Source organism: Zalophus californianus, chromosome 11 (genome assembly GCF_009762305.2).
Source record: "Zalophus californianus isolate mZalCal1 chromosome 11, mZalCal1.pri.v2, whole genome shotgun sequence".
Lineage (NCBI taxonomy): Eukaryota > Metazoa > Chordata > Mammalia > Carnivora > Otariidae > Zalophus > Zalophus californianus.
This window is the reverse complement of record NC_045605.1, coordinates 101,744,829-101,768,550: the sequence shown is the minus strand read 5'-3', so window position 1 is coordinate 101,768,550 and position 23,722 is coordinate 101,744,829. Positions and strand designations below refer to the sequence as shown.

General features: G+C 42.6%; 3 protein-coding genes across 4 annotated transcripts in view; 1 reads left to right on the top strand and 2 right to left on the bottom strand.

Moving 5' to 3' along the window:
* Positions 1-23,722, top strand: part of LOC113914732 (olfactory receptor 1440-like) — a 166,686-nt gene that overhangs the window by 5,134 nt on the left and 137,830 nt on the right. The window lies entirely within an intron of this gene.
* On the bottom strand, positions 8,823-16,056 carry LOC113914735 (olfactory receptor 4D9-like). 2 transcript variants are annotated; one of them, XM_027580211.1, is made up of 2 exons: positions 15,941-16,056; positions 8,823-11,425 (listed from the first exon to the last, which is right to left on the bottom strand). In XM_027580211.1, the coding sequence occupies exon 2, from the start codon at positions 11,395-11,397 to the stop codon at positions 10,462-10,464; it is 936 nt and encodes a 311-aa protein (XP_027436012.1). In that variant the 5' UTR covers positions 11,398-11,425; positions 15,941-16,056; the 3' UTR covers positions 8,823-10,461. The 2 variants fall into 2 exon arrangements, with proteins under 2 accessions (XP_027436012.1, XP_027436013.1); XM_027580212.1 differs by lacking the exon at positions 15,941-16,056 and adding an exon at positions 14,169-14,257.
* On the bottom strand, positions 21,083-22,018 carry LOC113914736 (olfactory receptor 4D9). The gene has a single exon (XM_027580214.1). The coding sequence runs from the start codon at positions 22,016-22,018 to the stop codon at positions 21,083-21,085; it is 936 nt and encodes a 311-aa protein (XP_027436015.1).

Sequence of the window (23,722 nt, the reverse complement as noted above, 5' to 3'; positions counted from 1 at the left end):
TGTTCAATCCTTTTGTCCAAATTTCTATGATATTGGTAATGTTTTCTTATTGATTTTTAGGTGCTTTTTATAAATATAGATTTAGATATGTTTTGCAAATGTATTTCCCAGACTTACCGTTTGCCTCTTAATTTTACTTTTGATAGTTTTTGCTATGCAGAAATTTAAAACTTTTAATGTAGTCAAATTCATTATCCTTTTGTTTATTTATTTTTGAGAGGTAGCTTTAAAATTTCTTTCCTAGAAAATGCTTCCCCATTCTGAGATTAAGTTCCAAAAATGATGCTATATTTTCTCCAGATTATTATTTACTTAAAATTTATTTGTTACATCTTTGGTCCTTTTGAGATCTCTATAAGTGGGTGCTATGGTCTGAATGTTTGTGAGCCCCCCAAAACACATATGTTGAAAGCGAATCCTCAATGTGTTGGTGTTGGGCAGGGGTTGGAAGGTCTTAATGAGGATAAAACCCTCATCAGTGGGATTAGTGCCCCTTTAAGAGAAAGTTCCCTCATCCCCTCTGCCATTTAGGACAGCAAGAAGACAGTGATCTGTGAACCAGGACGTGGTGTTTTCATCAGACCAAATTGGCTAGTGCCTTGACCTTGGACTTCCCAGCCTCCAAAACTGTGAGATAGATTTCTGCTGCTTATACGCCACCCAGTCTGTGGTATTTTTGTTACATCAGCCTGAACGGACTACGGCACTGGGTAAGCCATGAGATAGAACAATAGACCCCTGTAGAGGGATTTTATAAAGCACTCTGGAGGATTGGGATGTGTAAATCAGTCAACTTGGTAAAATCACATTTATTCCAAAACTCAAACTGGTCCTGCCAGTTACATGGTCTCTAGCTTCAAGTTCCTTAATATCCTTTCCTTAGAACTTTCTAGAAGCTCTGCTGATGTAGGCTTCCTCTCTGGTACTACTTTGGCTCATCAAACTACCTTCCTTCTGCTTTTCTGTGTCTCAGAGGCTGGGTTCATTCCCTTCTCACTAGGAGCATAGCTTTAGGTAGTGTGGCAGACTATAGAAGTTCAGCCTGTAGACTCCAGATCCAAACTGTGGGTTCAATCCTGGTTCTGTCTCTCTTGTTTGTGTGACCGTGGCACAGGACATAACCTGTCTGTGCTGTGTGACATTGGGTTAGTTGCTTAACTGTTCTGTGCCAGGGTTTCCTCCTCTGTAAAATGCGGATCAAGCTCAGCTTAAGATTCTGGAGAGGATTTAGTAAATTACTGTATGTAAAGCATTTCAATGAAATGCACGTAGCAAACACTTAGCAAATGTCATCTATCATCGTGATTATTATTACTAATTTGGCAGATAAGTCTGGTAAGTTTAGGTAGAACAATATGGTTTTCTCATAGGGACATTTTTAGAAAATACTAAGTGCTAAGAACATCAGCTCTGCATTTACTGGCCTCTCTTCTAGGCTTGCAGGGTGATATAGGAAAGACATTAGGATTCGAAGCCAACAGCCAAGAGTTCTTGAGATGTCTTTGGTGCAAAAAGGCGGTTTTATTAAAGCCCGGGGACAGGACCCGTGGGCAGGAAGCACTGCATTGGGGTCCTGAGGAGCGGCACATTATATACTTTCAAGTTGGGAGGGGTTTAGGGAGAGTGTAAGCCTCCCAGGTATTTTGGAAACAAGGTTTCCAGGATCCTGAGGGGGCTTGCTATTGTTAGGAAAGATCATTTGTTACTGTTTAGTAAAAACGCAGTCATGAGACCCTTCAGCTGTATATTGGTGGGTCATATGCTTGGGGGATGATTGCCAACATGTATCTGGGATGGTGGGGGGTAGAGTTAAAGGAAGTTTCCAAAGAAAATTTTATATGTTAAAGTAGACTTACAGGGTACTGGGGGTTGGGCTAAGATTGCCTTTTGCCCTTGGTAAAGTATCAACATCGAGGCAGTTGGGTTCCTAGACGAATGTCATTGCCTGTTTCAAGGACCTGTCAGTGGGCTCTAGGGATTAAGGAGATGTAATACTTTTTCTTCTGCTTTTGTTTCTCACATTACAGGGGACAGCCTTCTCCCTCAGCCTCTTCGCGTTGTCTGTCCTCCATCTGCATCCTTGGGTCCAAGTTTCCCCTTTCCATGGGGGCACGGTTGTATTGGACGAGGGCCCATCCTAATGGCTTCACGTTCATGTGATTATCTCTATCAAAACACTGTCTCCAAATAAGGTCATGTTCTGAGGTCCTGGGGGTTAGGACTCCAGCAGATGAATTTGTGTGGGGGGGGGACACCAGCCATGGCATAACTTGTCCAAAACAGAACATGTAATGTTGTCCTGTATTTCCCTTCTTGGTGAGCCATCTACTCTTCCCCACACCCCACCCCAGCCAGAGGCCCAGCATTTTCCCCATTTCCTCTTCCCTCTCCATCCACCCAGTACCAGAGCTGGCAGACTCTTTTCTCTGTACCCGTTTCTCCCCCGCTCCACTGAGCTCGGGTCTCACTCATCCACTCCTTGGACTGCTGGGCGGCAACCCAGTCTCTAGTCCTGTGCTTCTCCAAGGGACCAGAGCAACTTCACTAAAATGCAAATGGCATATCCCCCTGCCCCTCTCCCCCACAAACCCTCTGAGACGTGGTCTCCCTCTCCAGCCTACGCCTCACCTCATTTCCTCCCTTCCCTGGTGCCTGGGGTGCCTTTCCTAGCGCTTCTCCCCACTCCTCACTATCATCTTTGCAGAGCAGCTACTCCCTGTCCTTGACGGTTTGGAGACACTTCTGTCTCCTTTCCTGACTTCAGCCTGGGCATCCGTGCAGTTGGGAGCCCCTTCCAGTCCCCATTCAGTTCTGGGCATTAAAGCCCATGAGGTCAGGGCCTCTTGTTCATTCTTCTCTCTTCCCCTCCCCCCAGCCCCCGGTACTGTTAAAGGAAAAATTATTCTGACATTTAAAACAATAAGAAAGACTTTATTCAGGACCGTTGCCAGAGGTGTCAAGACTGTTGCCATAGGGGACAGAGACTGGGCTCAACTCTGAATACAGTAAAGTCAGCTGGAGACTTACAGCCACGGGGCAGCATTGGGGGATGGAAAATTACTAAGCGGAGACATCAAGGTTAAGGGGACTCTCAGTAAACCGACATCACAGGATTCCTGGTGAAGGTAGGCCAGGGGTAATCCAATGTCAAAAGCAAGGAATGAGGAATTTGGTGTGATATTGATCAAAGGTGATCAGATGCCAAGAGTGGGGAGATTCTTGTTAAACTGACTCTGCAGTATTGTTGGGAACACCGGGCTGAAGACCGGATGGAGGCCAGGTCCAGGCATAGAAAAGAGGAGAGGGCTCCCGGGAGCCTGGCTCAAAGTCTGGCCAAAAGAGAGTCTTTGCCACCACCCCACCCAGTTCCCAGTCTGTAATAGGCACACGATTCATGCCCATTGATTTTATTTAATGTATTTCTGAGTAAAGGGCCTTTAGAATAGTGGTGTTTTAAAATTTTGCTCTTCTTGTGAGTTAAATTTAATTCGGTTTCTTTTGTAACTTTTCCATCAAAGAGGAAACTCAGTGTTTTTGGAGTTTGTCTTTCAAGGTTTTCAAACAGAGTACTGACTTTGTAGAGGAATGTCTTGTCAGAAATCACTGTATTTCAAGCTTCAAAAAGACAGGGTTTAATTATAGGCCCGAAACTATCAGGTATTTTTTTCTAGAAGATATAGGAGAAACCCTTTGTGACTACTGTTTAGACAAAAAATTTCTTAAATAGGACTCAAAAAGTGTAAAATAAACAATAAATTTAACTTCATCAAAATGTAAAAAAACAAAAACGAAAACAAAAAAAAACCTTCTACTTCTCTAAAAATACTCTTAAAGGAAAAAACATGTTACAGATTGGGAGAAAAATGTTTGCCAAAGGCTTATCTGATGAGTCTTGTGTTCAGAATTTATTAAAAAGACCTCTTATGATGCAGTAATAAGAAAACAAACAACCTAATACAAAAATGGTCACAGATCTGAGTAGACATTTCACCAAAGACTACATACAAATGGCAGTCACGTGCATAAAAAGATGCTCAACATTATTAGTCATTTGGAAAATGCACAGTAAAATTGCACTACACACTTGTTAGAATACATAAAACACAAAAACTTAATGCTAACAATACTTAATGCTAACAATACCAAGTGCTGACAAGGATGAGGAGTAACTAGAATTTCTGAATGTTGCTGGTGGGAATGCAAATGGTAGCGCCACTTAGGAAAAGAATTTAGAAATTTCTGTAAAAGTAAACACACTTATTTTACCAGCAGTTCTACTTCTAGGTATTTATCCAAGGGATATGAAGGCATACGTTTACACAAAGATCTATGTGTAAATGTTTATAGCAACTTTAGTCATAATCTCCAAAAACTGGAACCAAACGAGATGTCCTTGACTGGTGAACAGGTAAGCAGATGGTGATACAGCCACGCCCTGGAAAACCATCAGCAAGAGAAAGGAATGAGCCTCTGATGCACACAGGAACATGGATCTGTTTCAGAAGTGTTCTGTTGAGTGAGAGAAACCATATAGAAAAGACTAGATGATATAGGATTGTGTGTTTATAACATTCTGGAAAAGGGAAAACTACAGGCACAGAAAACAGATCAGAGATAGCATTCTGGAAGCCTGTGCAGGACTTAACATGATGGCCCAAGATCTCACGTAGCTGAGGACGTTTTGCCTGTGGAGGAAGAGGGCAGTGTGGGTGCCAAGTGGCACGAGGGAGCTTTCTGAGGTGATGGAAACACTTAATATCTTGATTATAATGGCAGTTATATGACTTTATATCTTAGTCAAATCTCATAGAACTATACACCTCAAAATGGTGAATATCACACTTCGATGAACAAAAAAGGTTGGGTTTATAGCACAGTGCAGGCTCTCAATAATGAAAACAGAATCAACAAACACATAGAAAAGTACTTGTTGGAGGAATGATGGAATGAAGTGGAAACTGGATTTCAGATTGAGATCGATGACAGGGTTTTTTTTTGTTTTTTTTTTTTAGATTTTATTTATTTGACAGAGAGAGACACAGTGAGAGAGGGAACACAGCAGGGGGAGTGGGAGAGGGAGAAGCAGGCTTCCTGCGGAGCAGGGAGCCCGATGCGGGGCTCAATCCCAGGACCCTGGGATCATGACCTGAGCCAAAGGCAGATGCTTAACAACTGAGCCACCCAGTCTGCCTCGATGACAGTTTTTTAAAAAATTTTATTTCTTTATTTGAGACAGAGAGAGAGCACAGGGGAAGGACAGAGGGAGACGGAGAAGCAGACTCCCCCCTGAGCAGGGAGCCCCACACGGGGATCCATCCCAGGACCCTGGGATCATGACCTGAGCCGAAGGCAGATACTTAACCAACTGAGCCACCCAGGTCCTCCAAGACTGATAACAATTGTATGATTAATATGAATTGATAACTTTGTGGATAATTTTTGTGATCTTTTTCCATTTCTTGGGGGATAGTTGGAAAATAGAAACTGGGTGACAAAAGAAGGCTAAATCACAGGTGTACCAAACCTCCAGATACAGAAGAAGTCTCTATGCAACTGTGTTTAAAGCACAGAAGAAACGATTTTGGTGTGTGGGGGGGTAATTTTTAAGAAGAAAAAATAACTTTGTGGGGGATAAGGAGAAGGAATATGGGTTCAAGGCATCAGAAGCTCTGCATCATTTTTCAGACTATCCATGGGAAACGAGAAGTGAGACAGACCAATCCAGTCAGAATTGTACAGCAACTTAGTGGCTGCCCAGTGTAACTTGAGCCCCAACAAATCCCCCCTCATCCTGAGAGTCAGGGGTGAGTAGGGTGGCGCAGGCAGGGTGGAAAGTGTAGAAAAAAACCAGACACAAAGAAAAGATGTCGGGGAGCGAAGGGAGAGAGAGACAGTGGGAGCCTAGAGAGAAGGAAAAGAAGATGGAGGAAGGCAGGAGGAAGAGAAAGAAGAGAAAAAGGAGAAGAAAAGAGATGTCACCATGAAGGGAGGTGTCCAGTGTCCTTCGTAGTTACTTCCGGTGTCCCTCCTCAGTACCACTTTTTAACCAACTTGCCTCTGAGCTTTTCGTCTTCAGGGCTGACCTCTCCTTGATAAGTTGTATATTAAACAGAATGTAAACAATAACTGCTTTAAAATGGTTTGGTGCCAATTTTCATTTCTTTAGCCAAGGTGTGTGTTGCCTTTGACTTCGGTTCTTTCTCAAAGGCACATAGTTTTACAAAGTGATTTTTCAGTGCCACGCAGTTGTTCAACACACAGGGCTGAGGAGGATGTGAAGGCCCTTGGTCCTTTGGGAGCCCCGCCTTCCCCAATTTTCGTGGACTTTCCGCCTGCTGGAATCTCCTGGTTTATTCAGACAGGCCCATGGACCCTCGGATTCAGAACATGGCTCCTTGTAGTGTGGCTGCTTCCCGTTCCCTGAGTGCTGACCTTGCGCAGGGGTAGTAAAGGGACCAGATCAGGGTCTGAGGATTTGGTAATCAGAACTGGTGGTGGCTTGGAGGCTTCACAAAGTCCAACCAGAGAATATGTCCCTGCCCAGTGCTTTCCAGGCTCTTTTCACTGAAGCACGTGCTAATATCTATGTTTTATTTCCATCAAGACCACTATACTCAAGTACATATCCAAAATAAAGGTTTGAGGAAACAGTGCTTTTTTATTATTTGAAGAATTCTGTGCTTTTTTTATTCTCCCCAAGACTATTCAATTTCATTAGCAACAGCAACAAAAAATGCGTGTGCAGACCTTCTAATGACAGCACACCCCCTAGAGTTTCTGCAGTGTGAAAAACACTGACCTGGAGCACAGCGCTCAAAGTGTGGTGAAACACAGGCCGCTCACACCAGGACCCCCTGGAGGTGGGTGTGGGCTCCTGGTATCCAATGACAACTCTTGAATCTCCTGGAGATGGTGCCTGGGACTTTGCAATTTAACTAGATGGCTAGGTGATTCTATGCCCACTGAGGTTTGGGAACCACTGGCCCCGAAGCACGTAGGCTGCTCCTAGCAGAGGTTTCCAACTCTGATCTGTGGAGCCCTGAGGACTAGAGTGGATGCACCTCTGGGAGACATCTACAGACTGCTCCTCTTGATCTGTGTAAGAATTCATGAGCAAAGTCATTTCTGCTTCTCAAAGAAAGATCTGAAATTTGGGGGAAAGAAAATGCATGTGATAAGCGTTTTGAGGCTTTGTCTCTCGAAATAAAAATCTCAGTTAAGTTCTGTCTGCCAAAGGGAGAATCACGGAAAGGGAAAGGCTCCCTTTAGTGGTAAGGAAACATTACAGAACATTTTGCTTCATAGACACTGGTCCTAATTCAAGAGGAGCCTCTTTAGAAATACAGCTTCCCAATGTGGGAGATATTGAACAGTTTAGCAAAAACTTAAGTATCTTGTATTAGAATCCATATGTTGAAAGATTGTTGTCAAACAAGGCATGCTTATCACCTTGAAGGAGAAGAAACATATTTTCTTGGAAATGGATTTTAATGTATACCACTTGTCTCTAAAGTACCATAGTTTTTTAAAAAAGATTTTATTTATTTATTTGGAGAGAGAGTGCGAGCTGGGGGAGGGGCAGGGGGCAAGAGAGAATCTCAAGCAGACTCCATGCTCAGTGTGGAGCCGGACATGGGGCTTGATCTCAAGATCCTGAGATCATGACCTGAGCCGAAACCAAGAGTTGAACACTTAACCAACTGAGCCACCCAGGTGCCCCTGAAGTAGCATAGTCGTGGGGTGCCTGGCTGGCTCAGTTGGAAGAGTATGCAACACTTGATCTCCGGGTTGTAAGTGCGAGTCCCAAGTTGGGTGTAGAAATTATTTAAATAAATAAATAAATAAATCTTAAAAAAATAATAAAGTACCATAGCCTTTTGGAACACTATAATTAATTGTCTCTTGTGTGTGTGTGTGTGTGTGTGTGTGTGTGTGTGTGTGTGTGTTTTAAAATGAACTACATGTTATATGTTTTTTCCTTGTACTAAGCAGTCTATATGTAGGCACACATATGTGTATATAAGGACACACATACACATAAACATATTTTTTTGTCTTGTGAATCCTCAATTCATTATTTGCCTCTAGAAAGTAAAGACTAAATGCTAAAAAAATGTATAAGGAAGGGAAGTTTAATTTTTAAGAAAAGCATGACTTTTTTGTAATAAAAAATGATTTGTAAGTGGGGGTAGGAGGGTGAGCAAAATAGGTGAAGGGGATTAAGAGTTACAAACTTCCAGTTATAGAATGAGTAAGTCACTGAAATGAAAAGTACAGTGTATGGGCGTCTGGGTGGCTCAGATGGTTAAGCGTCTGCCTTCGGCTCAGGTCATGATCCCAGAGTCCTGGGATCGAGTCCTGCATCAGGCTCCCTGCTCCTTGGGAGCCTGCTTCTCCCTCTGCCTCTCTCTCTCTCTCGGTCTCTCATGAATAAATAAATAAAAAGTTTAAAAAAAAAACAAGTACAGTGTAAGGAGTACAGTCAATAATGTTGTAATAACTTCACATGGTGACAGGTGGTGAGTACACCTATTGTGGTGTACAGAATAGTGGAATCACTATGTGGTGCACCTGAAACTAATATAACATTGTATATCAAACATACTTAAATAATAAAAATTTTAAAAAATGATTTACAAGGATGAAAATATCTATTACTGTTGACAAAAGAGCATACTGGTTAGGGCAGAATGTGATTCTGTATTCTGGTTGAAAGAGAAGTTTGAATTGTTCTTGCTGTTTTTGATACCTGAGTAATTAGATATAAAAGTCGAGGCTGAAGTCAAAAGTGAGGTGAATGATTTTAATTCTAGGCAGGAAGTCATAACCACCCCCAAAGAAGCAAATGCAGATTTTCAAAAGATCTTCCAACTTTAGTAAAGCACCCACGAGTCCAGGATCTGGCATAAGCAAATGTGAATTTTGCTAATAATGTCTGCCTTGCTTTGCCATACTGATATGTTCCATCCTTCCATACCTGGGTCTCTCGGGCTACCTTCGACAGCTTGGGCTTGGACTCATCCCTCACATCCACCCGCCGCAGCTTTCCTGTTCTATATCTCCTCTACTCTAGGAGGACACTTGGTGCCTTTGACTAATCCAATAAACCATCTGAAATTAATCCCCAGAGAGGTACCACTAAGAATAGACTCAAGAGATGTCCCATCTCCGCCATCACCACCAGCAGATTATTATGGCCATACAGAGATGTATCTAACTTCTGAAGTGGTGGCATTCTGTCTAACTTGTCCCTTCTGAACTGTGTCTAACTTATGAAATATTCCAAGAGTAGGGATTTGGGGCCAGCACCAGGGGAGGAACACTAGGCCCTGATAGAGATGCTTGGGATTGGCTATATTTTGAAGCAGATTTCCCTTGCTTGTGTTTTTCTCAGAATTAGGCTATGTACATGGCTCTTTACTTCCCTTCACACATCCGTCAGAGATTGCATGGGAGATAAGAATGGGATCCAAATGCAATCCGAATTTTAGCTGACTACCAATTTCATCTATTTGCTTGACAAATAAATAGGTTGCCAGGAGACCAACTCAGATATGATATTGTTTTCTATTCTCTTAAAGAGGAGGCCTAGGTGATGAAAAGTCATTGATTCTTCAGCCTTTGCTTCTTGTGGATTTGAGTCAGGCACATTCTAGCAATGCACACAGGACAAGATTCCTTTCTCTGGAAGGCTGCCTGGGAATGAATGGCTGGAAAATGATGCTGAAATTCTCAGAGGGGACTGAAACCTAAGGTATCTGCTCCTTGGTCAGATGAAGACATGCAAGCACCTTTCATAATACTACAATAAAGGAGAAATGTTTATGGATGAGCTCGTCTCAGACCCTAGGAAATCCAGTATGAGGCAGCAGGAGTAGTAAGGCATGCACTTAGCTGAGGCTCATATCTCAGATCTAGCCTTGTCTCTGTCATTCATTAGCTAAGGAAACTTTGATAAAGCATGAAACTTACCTCAGTTTCTGCAAGGGAAACCCAGAGGCTTCCATAGAAAGATGCAACCCAGATCCTCCAAGGTTGGCAATGGAAACTGATTTCCACAAAGGAGGGTGGCTGGACTTTCCAGCCTTGACTCCTGGTCCCTGGACATCATTTTACTAATTACTGGTTGGCCAACAACAGCCACAACTCAAGACCTGAGAGGAAACTTTCTCTCAGACCTTATTTCCTCACCTGTGAAGCTCACCTGAGGTGTTTGGGCAACATAATCTTTGGAGTCTCATTAAGAGCTGACAATTTATGGGTCTGAGATTCTGTGTTGTCAACAATCTCACCAAGAGAAAACCTTTCAGAGAAGATCATTTGAGGCCACCCTTATTAGAAGACGCTATTGAGGGACAAAGGGAGAACTTTGGTCTCAAGATGGCCTATTGATTGGGGTCTTCTACTGTGTTGTGAGAAAATACTTTTCAGTTCTGACTTTCAATCCGGATTTCATAGCATCTATTCTTTTTCAGAAGGTCCAAGTCTTCTCCTCAGTCTCTTCATGGATGACTTCATCTCCTGGTTCCTCAAGGTGTAGATCATGGGGTTCAGGACAGGGATGATGACTGTGAAGGTGATGGAGACAGCTCTGTCCATGGGGAGGGCAGTGAAGGGCCGGGCATAGACATAGATGCAGGGCACAAAGTGCAGAGTCACCACAGTGATGTGGGCTGTGCAGGTGGAGATGGCTTTCCTCCTGCCCTCTCCAGCGTGAGACCTCAGCATCATCAAGATGACTGTGTAGGACACAAGGAGGAAGACAAACCATAGTGTAGAGATTAAACCATTGTTGGAAATCATTAAGATCTCAAGAGCAAATGTGTTGGTGCAGGCGAGTTTGAGGACCTGGGGGACATCGCAGTAGAAGCCAGCAACAACATTGGGCCCACAGAAGGGGAGGGGCAGCAACAGGGAAATCTGCACGATGGAGTGAACAAAGCCCCCCACCCAGGAGGCCACAATGAGGGCAGTGCATCGCCCCCTACTCATGATGCTCACGTAGTGCAGGGGCTTGGAGATGGCCATGTAGCGATCAAAGGCCATGACAGAGAGAGAAAAAATATCTGCCCCACCGAGAAGGTGGAAGAAGAACATCTGAGTGATGCAACCGTTGAAGGAGATGGTCTTTGTCCTTGACAGAAGGTCCACGAGGACCTTGGGAGCAGTGATGGAGGAGAAGCAGATGTCCAAGACTGAGAGATTGCGGAGCAGGAAGTACATGGGGGTGTGAAGGCGGGACTCACAGGTCACAGTGACCATGATGAGGAGGTTTCCCATCACAGTTGATGTGTAGACCAAAAATAACAAAGCAAATAAGACCAAGCCCAGCTCTCGGGACTGGGTCAGTCCTTGAAAAATAAATTCTTTCACTCTGGTGTAATTTCCCTGCTCCATTGTATCATGTTTTTTCTTCTTCAACTACCTGGGGAGAAAATAGGAAAGAGAAGGTATTCATTAAAAACAAAAGGAATGTAAGATATAGGACTGGAATGCCTCGGGGGTTATTTTTATAATTATTTTCCTTTTGATCAGGGATGCCTACAATTTGGTAAGTTATCCCCAGTAGATGGAGTTTTTTTGAGTGCTTTCAGAGCAAACCAAAGAGTGGGTTTCCAATGGAGGTAATTAATTGAAGCACCAAAATCAGCATGCTATTAAGTTCTTATTAAATTTTTTTACAGTTGCACAATTTTACATATTCTACATCCCTCTTGAAAAGCCACTAGGTGGTCTGAGAATTGAGGAGAATAGTTTTGTTTTGCAATGAATACTCCTGTATCTAATTGTTAGGAAGTGGGAAACACACAGGGGAGAAGTATAAAACACAGTCTCATGGAAGCTTAGAGAGTCCTCTCTCATCACCTTCCACAGTAGACAATCTGTTTGGCATAGTCTGTGCAAAATTTCCTGGTACTTGATGATCAGCACTGAGTTAAGGCGAGGAAAACAATTTCCAGTTTGCTTTCCCCCTAGGACAAACAGGTTTGCCGTAGCTAACACAATTCGAGCACATGCTGCTTTTGTTTTCAGTTTTTCTTCCCTTTGGTGTCTTGTTCTCTTTTGTCCCTGGGACTTGGGAAGTCATAGCTACAGTCCCTGCTCCACATAATGTTCTTGGCAAAGACTTTATCGCCCGGCCACCGGACAAATGGCTTTTTCTTGGGCTCCCTCCTTCATCACCTACATTTGGACGGCACTTCCTCTCACCTCACTATTCGTAAAAGCTTCAGTTTTGTGCAAAAAAGCACAGATTTTAGAACCAGTAGACCTAAATTTGAATACAGATTCTCTATTAATTGAGTAGGTGGCTCAGTGCATAGGTGACTCTGAGCTTCCGTTTATCATCAGTAAAAGTGGGTATAATCACGTTTGTGTCATAGGGTTGTGAAGTTTGAATGGATTTATTTCATTCTTTAACCTGAGTTCCCACAGACACAGGTCCCCTCATATAGCAGCTGCTGACATTTTGCAGGGCCAGTCTTCTCTACAACAGTATTTGGAAGATGTTGTTACGCTTTTCCTATAAAAGATAGTTTTTTGAAATAATTGCAACGATGATCAAATGTAGCATTTAAAAAGCAGTTATGTTCCATACAATGGAATATTATTCAGTTATAAAAAGAAATGAGCTATCGAGGCCATGGGAACAAAGAGGAACCATAAATGCATATTGCTAAGTGAAAGAAGGTCATCTGAAAAGGTACACACAGTATGACTCCAACTATATGACGTTCTGGAAAAGGCAAACTGTAGTGGAAAGATTAGTGGTTGCCAAAGGCTGTGGTGTGCAGGTGGGGAGGGATGAGTAGGTGAAGCAAAGGGGATATTTAGGGATTTTTATTTTTAATCATGGATACATGGCATTATGCATTTGTCAAATCCACAAGAATGAATCCTAATGCAAACTAAGGACTTTAGTAAATAAATGTATCCATATTGGTTCCTCCGTTGTTAATGAATGTAGCACACATTAAGGCAAGATGTTAATAATGGGGAAACTGCTGGGGACAGAGAATGTGTGGAGCTCTCTGGATTTCCTGTGTAATTTTTCTGTAAGCCTAAACTGCTCTAAGAACTAAAATTTGTTAATTTTTTAAAAAGCAGATATACCAAAGGATAAAACAATTTAGAACATTTACATTTTGTAAGAAACATGTTTTTTAAAAAATTTTATTACCAAGCTTCATTTTCTGTAAATCCTAATTCAGTGCTTTCTGCCTGCTTCCCAGCCTGTTGTAATGTAAAGAGAACACTTACAATAAGTACTGCTTTGGGTGGTGACCATCATCTGCCTTTTGTGGTTTGGTCAACTGCTTACGATAAAATCGCCCTTTGCTGCTCTCTCTCTCTCTTTTTTTTAATTTAATTTTATTATGTTATGTTAGTCACCATGCAATACATCATTAGTTTTTGATGTGTTTGCGTATGACTCCCAGTGCTCCACACAGCTCCCTCTTAAAAAAAAAAAGTCAGCTTTGTTAAGGAGTAACTTGCATATAATAAACTGCACATATTTAAGGGGCACAGTTTGGTGCCTTTTGACGAATACATACACCTGTGAAGCCATCCCTACAATTAGGATGAGGAACATCCCCCATCCACCCCAAAAGTCTCCTTTGGAGAACTGTGGAATTCTTGGCACATAATGACTCCGCCCAAACCTCTGCACCGAGACAGGATCCGTTTATCAGGGCCTCAGGCAGCAGAGGGCTGCGTCGTTAGGATGACCCCAGCCTCCCATCAAAACGCAGGCTTGAGAAAGCACAGAGCTGCCAGGAGCATTTACTGCCTGTTCCAGCTGACATGGGGACATAGGCCCCTGACCTCCCTTTCTCAGAGCATTTACTAAAAAGGGCTTGCAACTGTGAATGTGGATTTCTTGCAACGCAGTTTTTCTCAAGGACCTGAGAACTGTGCCTTTGAACGTGATCATCTGGAAGGACTGGCCTCTCTCTCCCTGTCTCTGTGCGAGGTCAGAATCCTGACTTCTGTAACTGTGGGCTAGCAGACGGAGCAGGACTAGTCTCAGGGACACTGACCGGCCCCTTGCCATCTTTCCCTTCTCGGAGGCTCTCCTCTTGCTCATTCCCCGTCCAGAACGTCTGCCCAGTCACCGCTGTACAAATGAAGACGAAACTCACTTTCCCCCCACTGCAAGCACTTACTGAATGCAGTCCTTGTCACCACTTCTTCCCTCCGTATTCTGTCCACACTGAAGCCAGCCAGGTCCAGCCGCGCAGTATGGGGGTTCTCTGGTCTCACTCTACTCTCTCTCTCATTTCCTCATCAGAACGCAACTGCTCCTTCACTAACTTTCTGTTCTCTTTCCTTTGAAGCCCAAGCCACAAACACTAATTTTCTAGGCTTTCTGCCAATGATCTCTTGACCCATCAATAAGTCTCAAGAGAATTTCATTGCCTTCAAATCTTTTCTTTTTTAAAAGGGCCATTTTCTTCAGAGTAAAGGTTTTTTTTTTAAAATATATTAAAAATAAAATGATCAGAACACATGCAGTGTTTTAGAGAATGCACGGAGGATTTTGTTTTGTTTTGTTTTGTTTTTTTTGAACTATGGCAGGGAATAATGTGGTGCAGAGAAAAGACAGGAGCTTTGGTGGAATCACGGAGCAGTGGTGGAATCCTTAAAGGCAGTGAACTCCAGGAGGGTCAGTCTGTTCATCAGTGAAACGGGAGCATTTGCTGCCCTAAGTCCTTTTGAAAGTAGGCGAGGTCTGCACAGCACACAACAATATTAAGTGGACCCACTGATCTGGGTGATTTCTAGGCATTTGGAGCTTTAATGCTGAATAGTTTTAAATAATATTGCCTCAATTATCGTATGACTAGTCAAGACTGTGTGTTCTGCCCAGTGCCTACCAACAGTTAAATCCCAATTAACCTCAGATTGTTTCTTGATATTTAACTATAAGCTGACTGGTGGTGGCAAGAAAAATCGCTGACATCAAGAATTCCCAGGGGCAGTGGGTCGTAGCGGCCGAGAGAATGGACTTTGAAACCCACGTGCATGAGGGTCTGTGCAGACAGTCACGAGCGTGACCAAGTCAACAAAATCACCAAGAAATACCCCAAACGGTGCTCTTTTGTGCACAAAACGGATGTGCAACTAGGAACATTAAGCGTGGAGAATGGAAGGATGAAAGAGAGCCCCTGTGTGTGGATGTGAGTGTTTGGAACAAAAAAAGAAGAAAGAAAACAGACAAGTGTCGTTTATACGTTGGCTTTGGTTTTTGTTTTTGGCAAGAACAAACTCAAGGTCCCAGAGTGCTTCTTCAGAAACATGTCTGGGTAGAGCCATCTTAATAGAGGCTTACTGAGTGGCACAGAATCCCCAGCCTGAGGGAACCCCCAGCCCCACTGTCCAGCACACCTTGCCACCCTGTCTCTTTACAACTGATTTCCCTGTATGCTCTTCAAGTCACCTTCCTCATATTGAAGAATGAGGAAGAGTTTCTTTTCTTTTTTTTTAAGAAGAGATACATTTTATTGTATATATATATATGTATATATATATATATACATATATATATATATACAGATTTTATTTATTTGTCAGAGAGAGAGAGAGCACAAGCTGGGGGAACTGCAGGCAGAGGGAGAAGCAGGCTCCCTGCTGAGCAAGGAGCCGGACTCAGGACTCGATCCCAGGACCCTGGGATCATGACCCGAGCCAAAGGCAGACACCCAACTGACTGAGCCACCCAGGTGTCCCATCACTACAGTTTCTAGCTTTAATATACATAACAGAATATACAGGAGCATTATTAATATTCAAAACACTTCCATAATTCACAGTGATATTTCAAAATTGGCTGTGCATGGGCCCATATGCACAGACATACAGTCAGACTCACGAGCACACACCAAAGAGCCCTCATAATGAAATGACCTCATTAAAGGTCCCAAACTCGAATCCCTACCTGTTAGACGTAGAGCTGACCTTAGGAGACACTAATTGTCAAGGAATATTCTCCTTTAAGGCAGACATGCATCTGAGGGTTGGTTGGGTCAGGATCTTCTTTCCTCCTGTCAGAGGCAAAGGGCAGCTCCAGGAATCGCCTCTGCATGGTCCTACCACAGTCCTAGCACGCTGCCCTGTGGTGCCCCTGACATGAGTACCGGTCTCTCAGCCCCAGACTCGACAGAAGCTCACACAGGGAATTATTTTTGGATGTGACTACTAACTCGAGTAGCCAGACTTTCCTTTTGGGAGGAAGCTCCCTTGAGTGTTATTAAGAAGTCATGCAGTGAAGGACACACATTGTTGCAGTTTTCCTAATGTAGGGGAGGAGATGAGTCCTCTTAGACCTTGGGCTTAGAGCCCAAATATCTTTGCCTGAAGGAAGAGCTCACAGGGGACAAACAGGAGTCTGCTTCCTTAAGAGGTAGGAACTCAGGGAAAATGAACAGAACTCCCAGTGGAGTGTGTGTCAGACCATTCCTTTTTTTTTTCTTTCTTTCTAGCAGATGGTTTGCTTGTTGTCCTATTGATATACATAATCAGAAGCATCATAAAGATTGGGAAATGCATTTTCTCCTTGTTTCCCGCCAAACTTCTCATATGAAGAGGAAATATAAGCAGATAGAAGATATGTTGGTACTATTCATTCATCAAATATCTAATTGCAAAATACTTACTGAGCGTCTACCATGTTCCAGGCCCTATGATTCCAGAGGTCCTAAAAGCAGAGTTGCATGTTGCTTCTCATGTCATTCCCTCTATCATTTTTGAAACCTTGTCTCTCACCATAGATCTACGGATGGTCTCACTTGGATATTGTATAGCTCCAACTGAAGACATCTATAGTAGGGTTGCCTGGCTGGTTGAGTTGGTAGAGCATGTGACCCTTGATCTTGGGGTTGTGAGTTCAAGGCCCATGTTGGGTGTAGAGATTACTTAAAAACAAAATCTTTTTAAAAAGTTGATCTGAGGGGTGCCTGGCTGGCTCAGTTAGAGAAGTATGTGACTCTTGATTTCGGGGTCAGTGAGTTTGAGCCTTGTATTGGGTGTAGAGATTACTTAAATAAACAAACAAAACTTAAAAAAATTAAAAAGTTGATCTGATCTGATCATTTGATCTGATCATTGTTAATATAATTGATCTGATCATTGTTATTAGTAAATAAGTTCTTCTCTTGCTGTAGCCGGCACTATTCTGCTTGTCACAAGGGCTCAGTAGCTCTGAATCACCTCTGACATTCCTCACTACCATTTTTTTTTGTCTTTTGTAACCTTGTCTGAGTAAATTAATTTTAGGTTTCTTTCATAATTTGCAATAGTTTTTCATAATTTACTTCTAGAACTTGTCAGTCTTGGCTCTGATTTCATACTCTTGTGCAATCCCCTCTTATGTGTGGACTGAATTCAGTCACTTGCTTCTAATGAATAGAGTACAGCAAAAGTGATGTCACTTCCAAGATTAGGCTATAAAAGACTGACTTCTATCTTGCTGCTCACTCTTTTGCCTTGATTGCTCACTCTGATGAAGTAAGTTGCCATGTTGGAGAGGTCCACATGGCAAGGACCTGAGGATGACCTCCAGCCAACAGCCAGTAGGGAACTGAAGCCCTCATTCCAATAGCTCATGGTTCTGGCCAGCAATCACGTGAGCGAGCTTGGAAGCAGATCCTTCCCCACTTGAACCTCAAGATGAGACAACAGCTCCCAGCTGACACATGGACTGTCACCTTGTGAGAGACCCTGAAGCAGAAGATTTAGCTAAGACAGGCCTGGTTCCCAACACACACAAACTGTGTTGTTTTAAGCCACTAAATTTTGGGGTAATATGTTAGGGAGTAAGAGATTACTAACACAGTGCTGAACTGATAGTCTTCTTTATTGAATAAGAGGTATGTTAACAACTCTTTCAAACTTGGGAGCATTTGAGTTTCTCAAAGAAGTCCAGAATGGCAGGATCACTCTTAAGCCAGCTGGTTTGCATATATAGATATGTTTACTTGCTTAAAAAATACTGTGGGAATTTAAAATCAACTTTCCTTATATAGAAAAAAAGTCACAGGTGGTAGGACCAAGCATATGTGACCTGCGTAGGATAAGCTAAAATCAGTTTATATGTAATAGTTACCTAAGGACATGTCTCTACCTGGAGAAAAATATAGATTAATCCAAGTAATTATGTGATGTCATATTGCAAGAGAAGTAAATTTAATGGTGTTTTCATGAATTCAATTGCTTTTCCTCACTGTGTTTGATTGGGTTGTTTTGCATGTGTAAACAGTCCAAGGGGAACTTCATGGGCACCTTTTGCTGGGTTGCTGTCATTTGTAGGGTCTTGTACTGGGGAACATAAACTGATTGTACACATTTTTGGTTACTTAAAATTCCACCTAGTCACAAAGGTTTTGCTCAAGGTAAAGTCAACATAGAGATAGGATAAAAAAAAAAAAAAGAGGTGTCGTTGTGAAAAGTACATAAGATCTGGAGAACGATGATACCAGAGCAAAGATGGAACCAGGTAGTAAATGGTCATCTGGTCTGCAGATGGATCTAGCCTAAGATAAACTTATGTCTTTATTGGAATTTTAATGCTTGGGGAAGCATGTCTAATACTAGAAAATGATTCAGAACATTTTTGAGTGGTGGGAATAGAACAGAACATAGGAAAGGACAATCAATAAAGAAAAAGACACTCATCTCTGTAGGAGTTTCTAAATGCATTAATAAATGTTTGTTTACAATTAGCCAATGGTAACTATGGGGTTAAGTGAGGGTTGTCTTCTCTAAGGGTATCTACCAGGCCAGTCTTCTTTGAGCACTTAACTCCAGTGTTTTAGCTTTTGGGACCTGACCTAGTTTACTGTCACTCTAATTCCCAGGATTACCTTTACCTTGATCACCTTCCCCTTCCTTTAAATTAAATTTCCTTTCCCCAGATTTCCTCCATTTCAATTTGGTTCCCTGTGTGTTCCAAGGGTCCAGCAGTACTTCCAGCACATCTACACATTAAGAGAATCCTTTTAGAGGCAAAGTCCTAGTCTTTGTAATCTAATCCAACCGTGATTTCTTAGCAATGAATCGTAGGTGTGGAAGAGATCATTTTTTTTTTAAAGATTTTATTTATTTTTTGACAGAGAGAGAGACAGCAAGAGAGGGAACACAAGCAGGGGGAGTGGGAGAGGGAGAAGCAGGCTTCCCGCGGAGCAGGGAGCCCGATGCGGGGCTCGATCCCAGGACCCTGGGATCATGACCTGAGCCGAAGGCAGACACTTAAAGACTGAGCCACCCAGGTGCCCCTAGAGTTCATCATTTTTCATGTTCTCCTTTTCTTTCTGGGAATAGAGCTGGATTACATTCTCCAGATTCCCTTGCAGTGAATTGGGATTATATGACCAAGGGCTGGTCAATGGAATATGATCAGAAGTGGAACATACCACTCTCAGGACTGGCCAGTAATGACCCTTCCCCTCTCCCCATAATTCTTCACATTTTTAAAGAAGATTGATTTATTTATTTGAGAGAGAGAGAGAGAAAGCGTGTGTGCATGTGCACCCGTGAGTTGGGGGGTGGGCAGAGGGAGAAGGAAAGGGGAAGCAGACTCCCTGCTGAGCATGGAGCCCCACCCGGGGCTCAATCCCATGACCTTGAGATCACAACACCTGTTGTGACACCCAATCAACTGAGCCACCCAGGTGTCCCCTGCCCCCCATGATTCTTAATCCTCTCTCCCTTTCTCCATTTGCTGGATGAATGGAGAGACTCTAAGGACCTTGAGAAATGTGGAGCCCAAGGTGGAAGAAGCCTATCTCTCTAAATGATGCACGGAACAGCTCTTTCTAAAGAGCAGCGTTGGCCTGTGCCATGAGCAGGAAATAAATTTTTACTCCAGTTAGTAAGTACTTTGGTTTTGGGTGTTTTTGTCACAGCATTTGATCTACTCTGATTAACAGACGAGTGCCAGTTTCTGTGGCTTGAGCTTTATCAGGAAGAGAGACATAGTCTAGTAAAATCAATAGATCCCAGCAAAACATCAGTTGGATTGTTAGGTAAGCCTTCTCCCAGTATCCTTCTCATCCCTTTCATTACAAAGACTAGCAAATTCCCAGATTCAATGATTAAGCCTTCATGCTTTTTATGACCTTTCATGCTTTCTTTACCTTTTAATGGATTGAGTGGAAAGTGTTAAAAAGTTGTGGGGTCCCTATGTGCAGAAACAATAAGGAATTTGGGCCTGACTCATCTGTGATTGGGATAATCCTACTATACAATGAGGAGTCAGTTTCTTCACCAGGGGAGTGCTTAGCATCTCTATTTGCTTAAGCCTTGCACAGATCCAGGTGAGCTGTCCACAGCCTTTACCCAACACTGTTATTTCTTGATGAATGCTCCCACTCACAGCATTACCTCCTTCTGTCTAGGAGGAAACCATGGCTTTGAAGTGATCTGAGGATCCTCTCCAAATCATGGATTTGCATTGCTTAAGGGACCACAAATGGAGTTCTGCTTTCCTGACTTTCCTTGTAAATGTCAACTAGTGGTATTTACTCCATGAGTGCGCTACTTCATGGCTACATTGAGCTCACTGTTGCACAAACGTGGCCTATTCTTACACCAGTCTCTCCATTTGTAATACTGATTTCTTTTCCTGGGTTGTGTTTCTCTGTCTCTTCCCCTTGAAAAGGTCTCCTCACTGTAAAATGCCTTTTGAACTCTCAGGTAAAGTGCCTACAATATTTCCACAGCACTTTGCTCATATCTTCATTAGAGCATTTTGGAGTGTGGCTCTAGGAAAGTGACTATATTTAATCTTCTTGCAGCAGTCTGAATCCTAGCGCTGTCAAGCACATACTGTGTGTTCTGTAAAATATTTGCCGAATGAATAATTAAAAGTGAGTAATGGAAGTGATGAATGAGCTTCACCTTAAAGCAGTGTCACCTAGAGGTCCTTAGCACATACTATACTACAGAACCAACTCCTTTGAGGACTCCATGATGTCCATAGATGCCCCTTTGTTTTTGGCATTAAAGTGATGTCTTCCCATTTTGAGAAAGTGAAGTTTAATGTCTATATTTACCTTTGGGAGCTATCTCATTCTTACAGAATTTAAATCCTTTCTGAATGCCCTAGTCGTTTCTTTAGTCTCCTCATGGCTGCCTTCATTTCCTGATTCCTCAGGGTATAAATCATTGGATTGAGCAAAGGGGAAATGACAGTGAAGGTGACAGAAATGGCTTTATCTGTGGGGAGGGCAGTGAATGGCCGGGCATAGACATAGATACAGGGCACAAAGTGCAGGGTCACCACAGTGATATGGGAGGTGCAGGTGGAGATGGCTTTCCTCCTGCCCTCCCCAGCATGAGACCTCAGCATCGCCAGGATGACTGTATAAGATATGAGGAGAAAGAAGAAAATAAACCAACTGACCAATCCATTATTGGAAATCATCAGGAGCTCCAGGGTGAAGGTGTCAGTGCAGGCAAGTTTGAGGACCTGCGGGACATCACAGTAGAAAGTGTCAAGAACATTTGGTCCACAGAAGGGGAGGGGCAGCAACAGGGAAACCTGCACGATAGAGTGGACAAAGCCCCCCACCCAGGAAGCCAGCACCAGGCTAGTACATCGTCCCTTACTCATGATAGTCATATAGTGAAGGGGTCTTGAGATAGCTACATAGCGATCAAAGGCCATCACAGAGAGAGAAAAAACATCTGCTCCTCCAAGAAGGTGGAAGAAGAACATTTGAGTGACACAGCCATTGAAGGAGATGGTTTTTCTCTTTGATAGCAGATCCACCAGGACCTTGGGAGCAGTGATGGAAGAAAAGCAGATGTCCAAGATAGAGAGATTGCGGAGCAGGAAGTACATGGGGGTATGAAGGTGAGCCTCACAGGTCACAGTGACCATGATGAGGAGGTTTCCCAGCAGAGTTGTCATATACACTATAAACAAGAGGACAAACAAGACCCAACTTAGCTCTTGAGACTGGCTAACACCCAGGAAAATAAATTCTTTCACTCTGGTATAATTTCCCTGATCCATTGGGTCACAGATCCTTTTCAAGTATATGTTTGGAAGAAATAACAAAGCAGTTAAAGAATGTGTCATAAAATCTTCTGTTGTCTTTTCTGTCTCTTGACTCTTGGTGTTTGCCTTGGGAGGAAGCTCTTTTTCTATGCATGTGCTGTGCCTGCAATTCGGCATGCCACCAGTAGGTGGAAGATTATCCAGGCTTTTGACTCAGTCATCCAAGCAGATAGGTTCTATCACTGCGGTCACTGAAATACAGGTGACAGGTCTGTGAAGTTATTCAATTGTACTTTTACTATGCAATCTGACACTTAAAATAATAAATAATAAGCATAAATTCAACTACATGAAGAATTTTGTTCACAAACTACATCATCACAAGAATTAAAAGATAACCCACAAATGGGTTGAGGTATTTACAATATGTATATCTGAAAAAATATTCATGTCTTGAATATATAAAAAAGTCTACAAATCAGGAACAAAAAAGATGACAACTGGATCAGAAAATGGCAAAGATATGAACCAAAACTGCACAAACGAGAATATCCAAATGCCAGTTCAACTTTGTTAGTTATCAGGGAAATGCAAATTAAAATGACAGGAAGAGACTAGTACATACACACCAACATGGCCAAATTGAAAATGATGAGAAATACCAAGTGATGGTGAAGATGTGGAACAACTGGAATGCTCATACACTGCAAAAGGGCGTGTGAAATTGGCAGAGCCTCTTTACTGTCAGGTTATATCTGCTCATGCTCTATATGTATCACATAGGATGGAGATACATACATAAGGACATCCATTCCACTCCTAGGAAATCTGTACACATGTCACATGCACCACAAGACATATCCTACAATGTTCATAGCAGTGCTATTTGTAATTGCTTCAAATTGGAGAAAGACACAAATGCCCATCAACAGTAGGAAAGATAAATAGTGTTAAATCCACCCAATACATCAGTGGGAATGATCTACACTATGTTTAATAGTATAAATGAACCTCGTTGTGTTTATAACATGGAGCCAGATAATCCAAGCACAAAGGAGCGCACACTCTCTTATTTTGTTCATAAAAAGGACAAAAAGATACAAAACTAGAGGAAACACGAAGGAGGTTTCTGAGGTGCTGATGATGTTCTGTTTCTTGATCAGGGTGATTGTTACAAAGGCGTATCAGCGTGTGTGAAAATTTGTCAAGCCATACACTCATGGACATTTTCTGTATGTATGTATATTATACTTCCATAAAATGTAAAACATAATGAACATGTGGTGATTGTAACATTTTAATCTCATGCCTAAAGAATGAATTTCATTGAGGGGCGCCTGGGTAACTCAGTTGTTAAGCATCTGCCTTCAGCTTGGGTCATGATCCCAGGGTCCTGGGATTGAGCCCCGCATCGCATCAGGCTCCCTGCTCAGCGGGAAGCCTGCTTCTCCCTCTCCCACTCCCCCTGCTTGTGTTCCCTCTCTCGCTGTCTCTCTCTCTGTCAAATAAATAAATAAAATCTTTTAAAAAAATGAATTTCATTGAAAGTGACACTAATGGACTACTCACTTTCCTAATGGTTACTTGTAGAGTTTTGTCATTGTAGCCTTTACCAGCTACAACCTGAGGGTTGCCTTCTTATTTTTCTCCCACTTAGGGACTTTAGGTCCTCCCAAATCCTAGTATTATGCAGGCTGCCCTGTAGTTCTTTCTCTGATT

What these genes read in the sequence shown, in the direction of transcription:
- LOC113914736 (XM_027580214.1), bottom strand. Translation starts at nt 22,018, where the DNA reads ATGGATCAGGGAAATTATACCAGAGTGAAAGAATTTATTTTCCTGGGT.
- LOC113914735 (XM_027580211.1), bottom strand. Translation starts at nt 11,397, where the DNA reads ATGGAGCAGGGAAATTACACCAGAGTGAAAGAATTTATTTTTCAAGGA.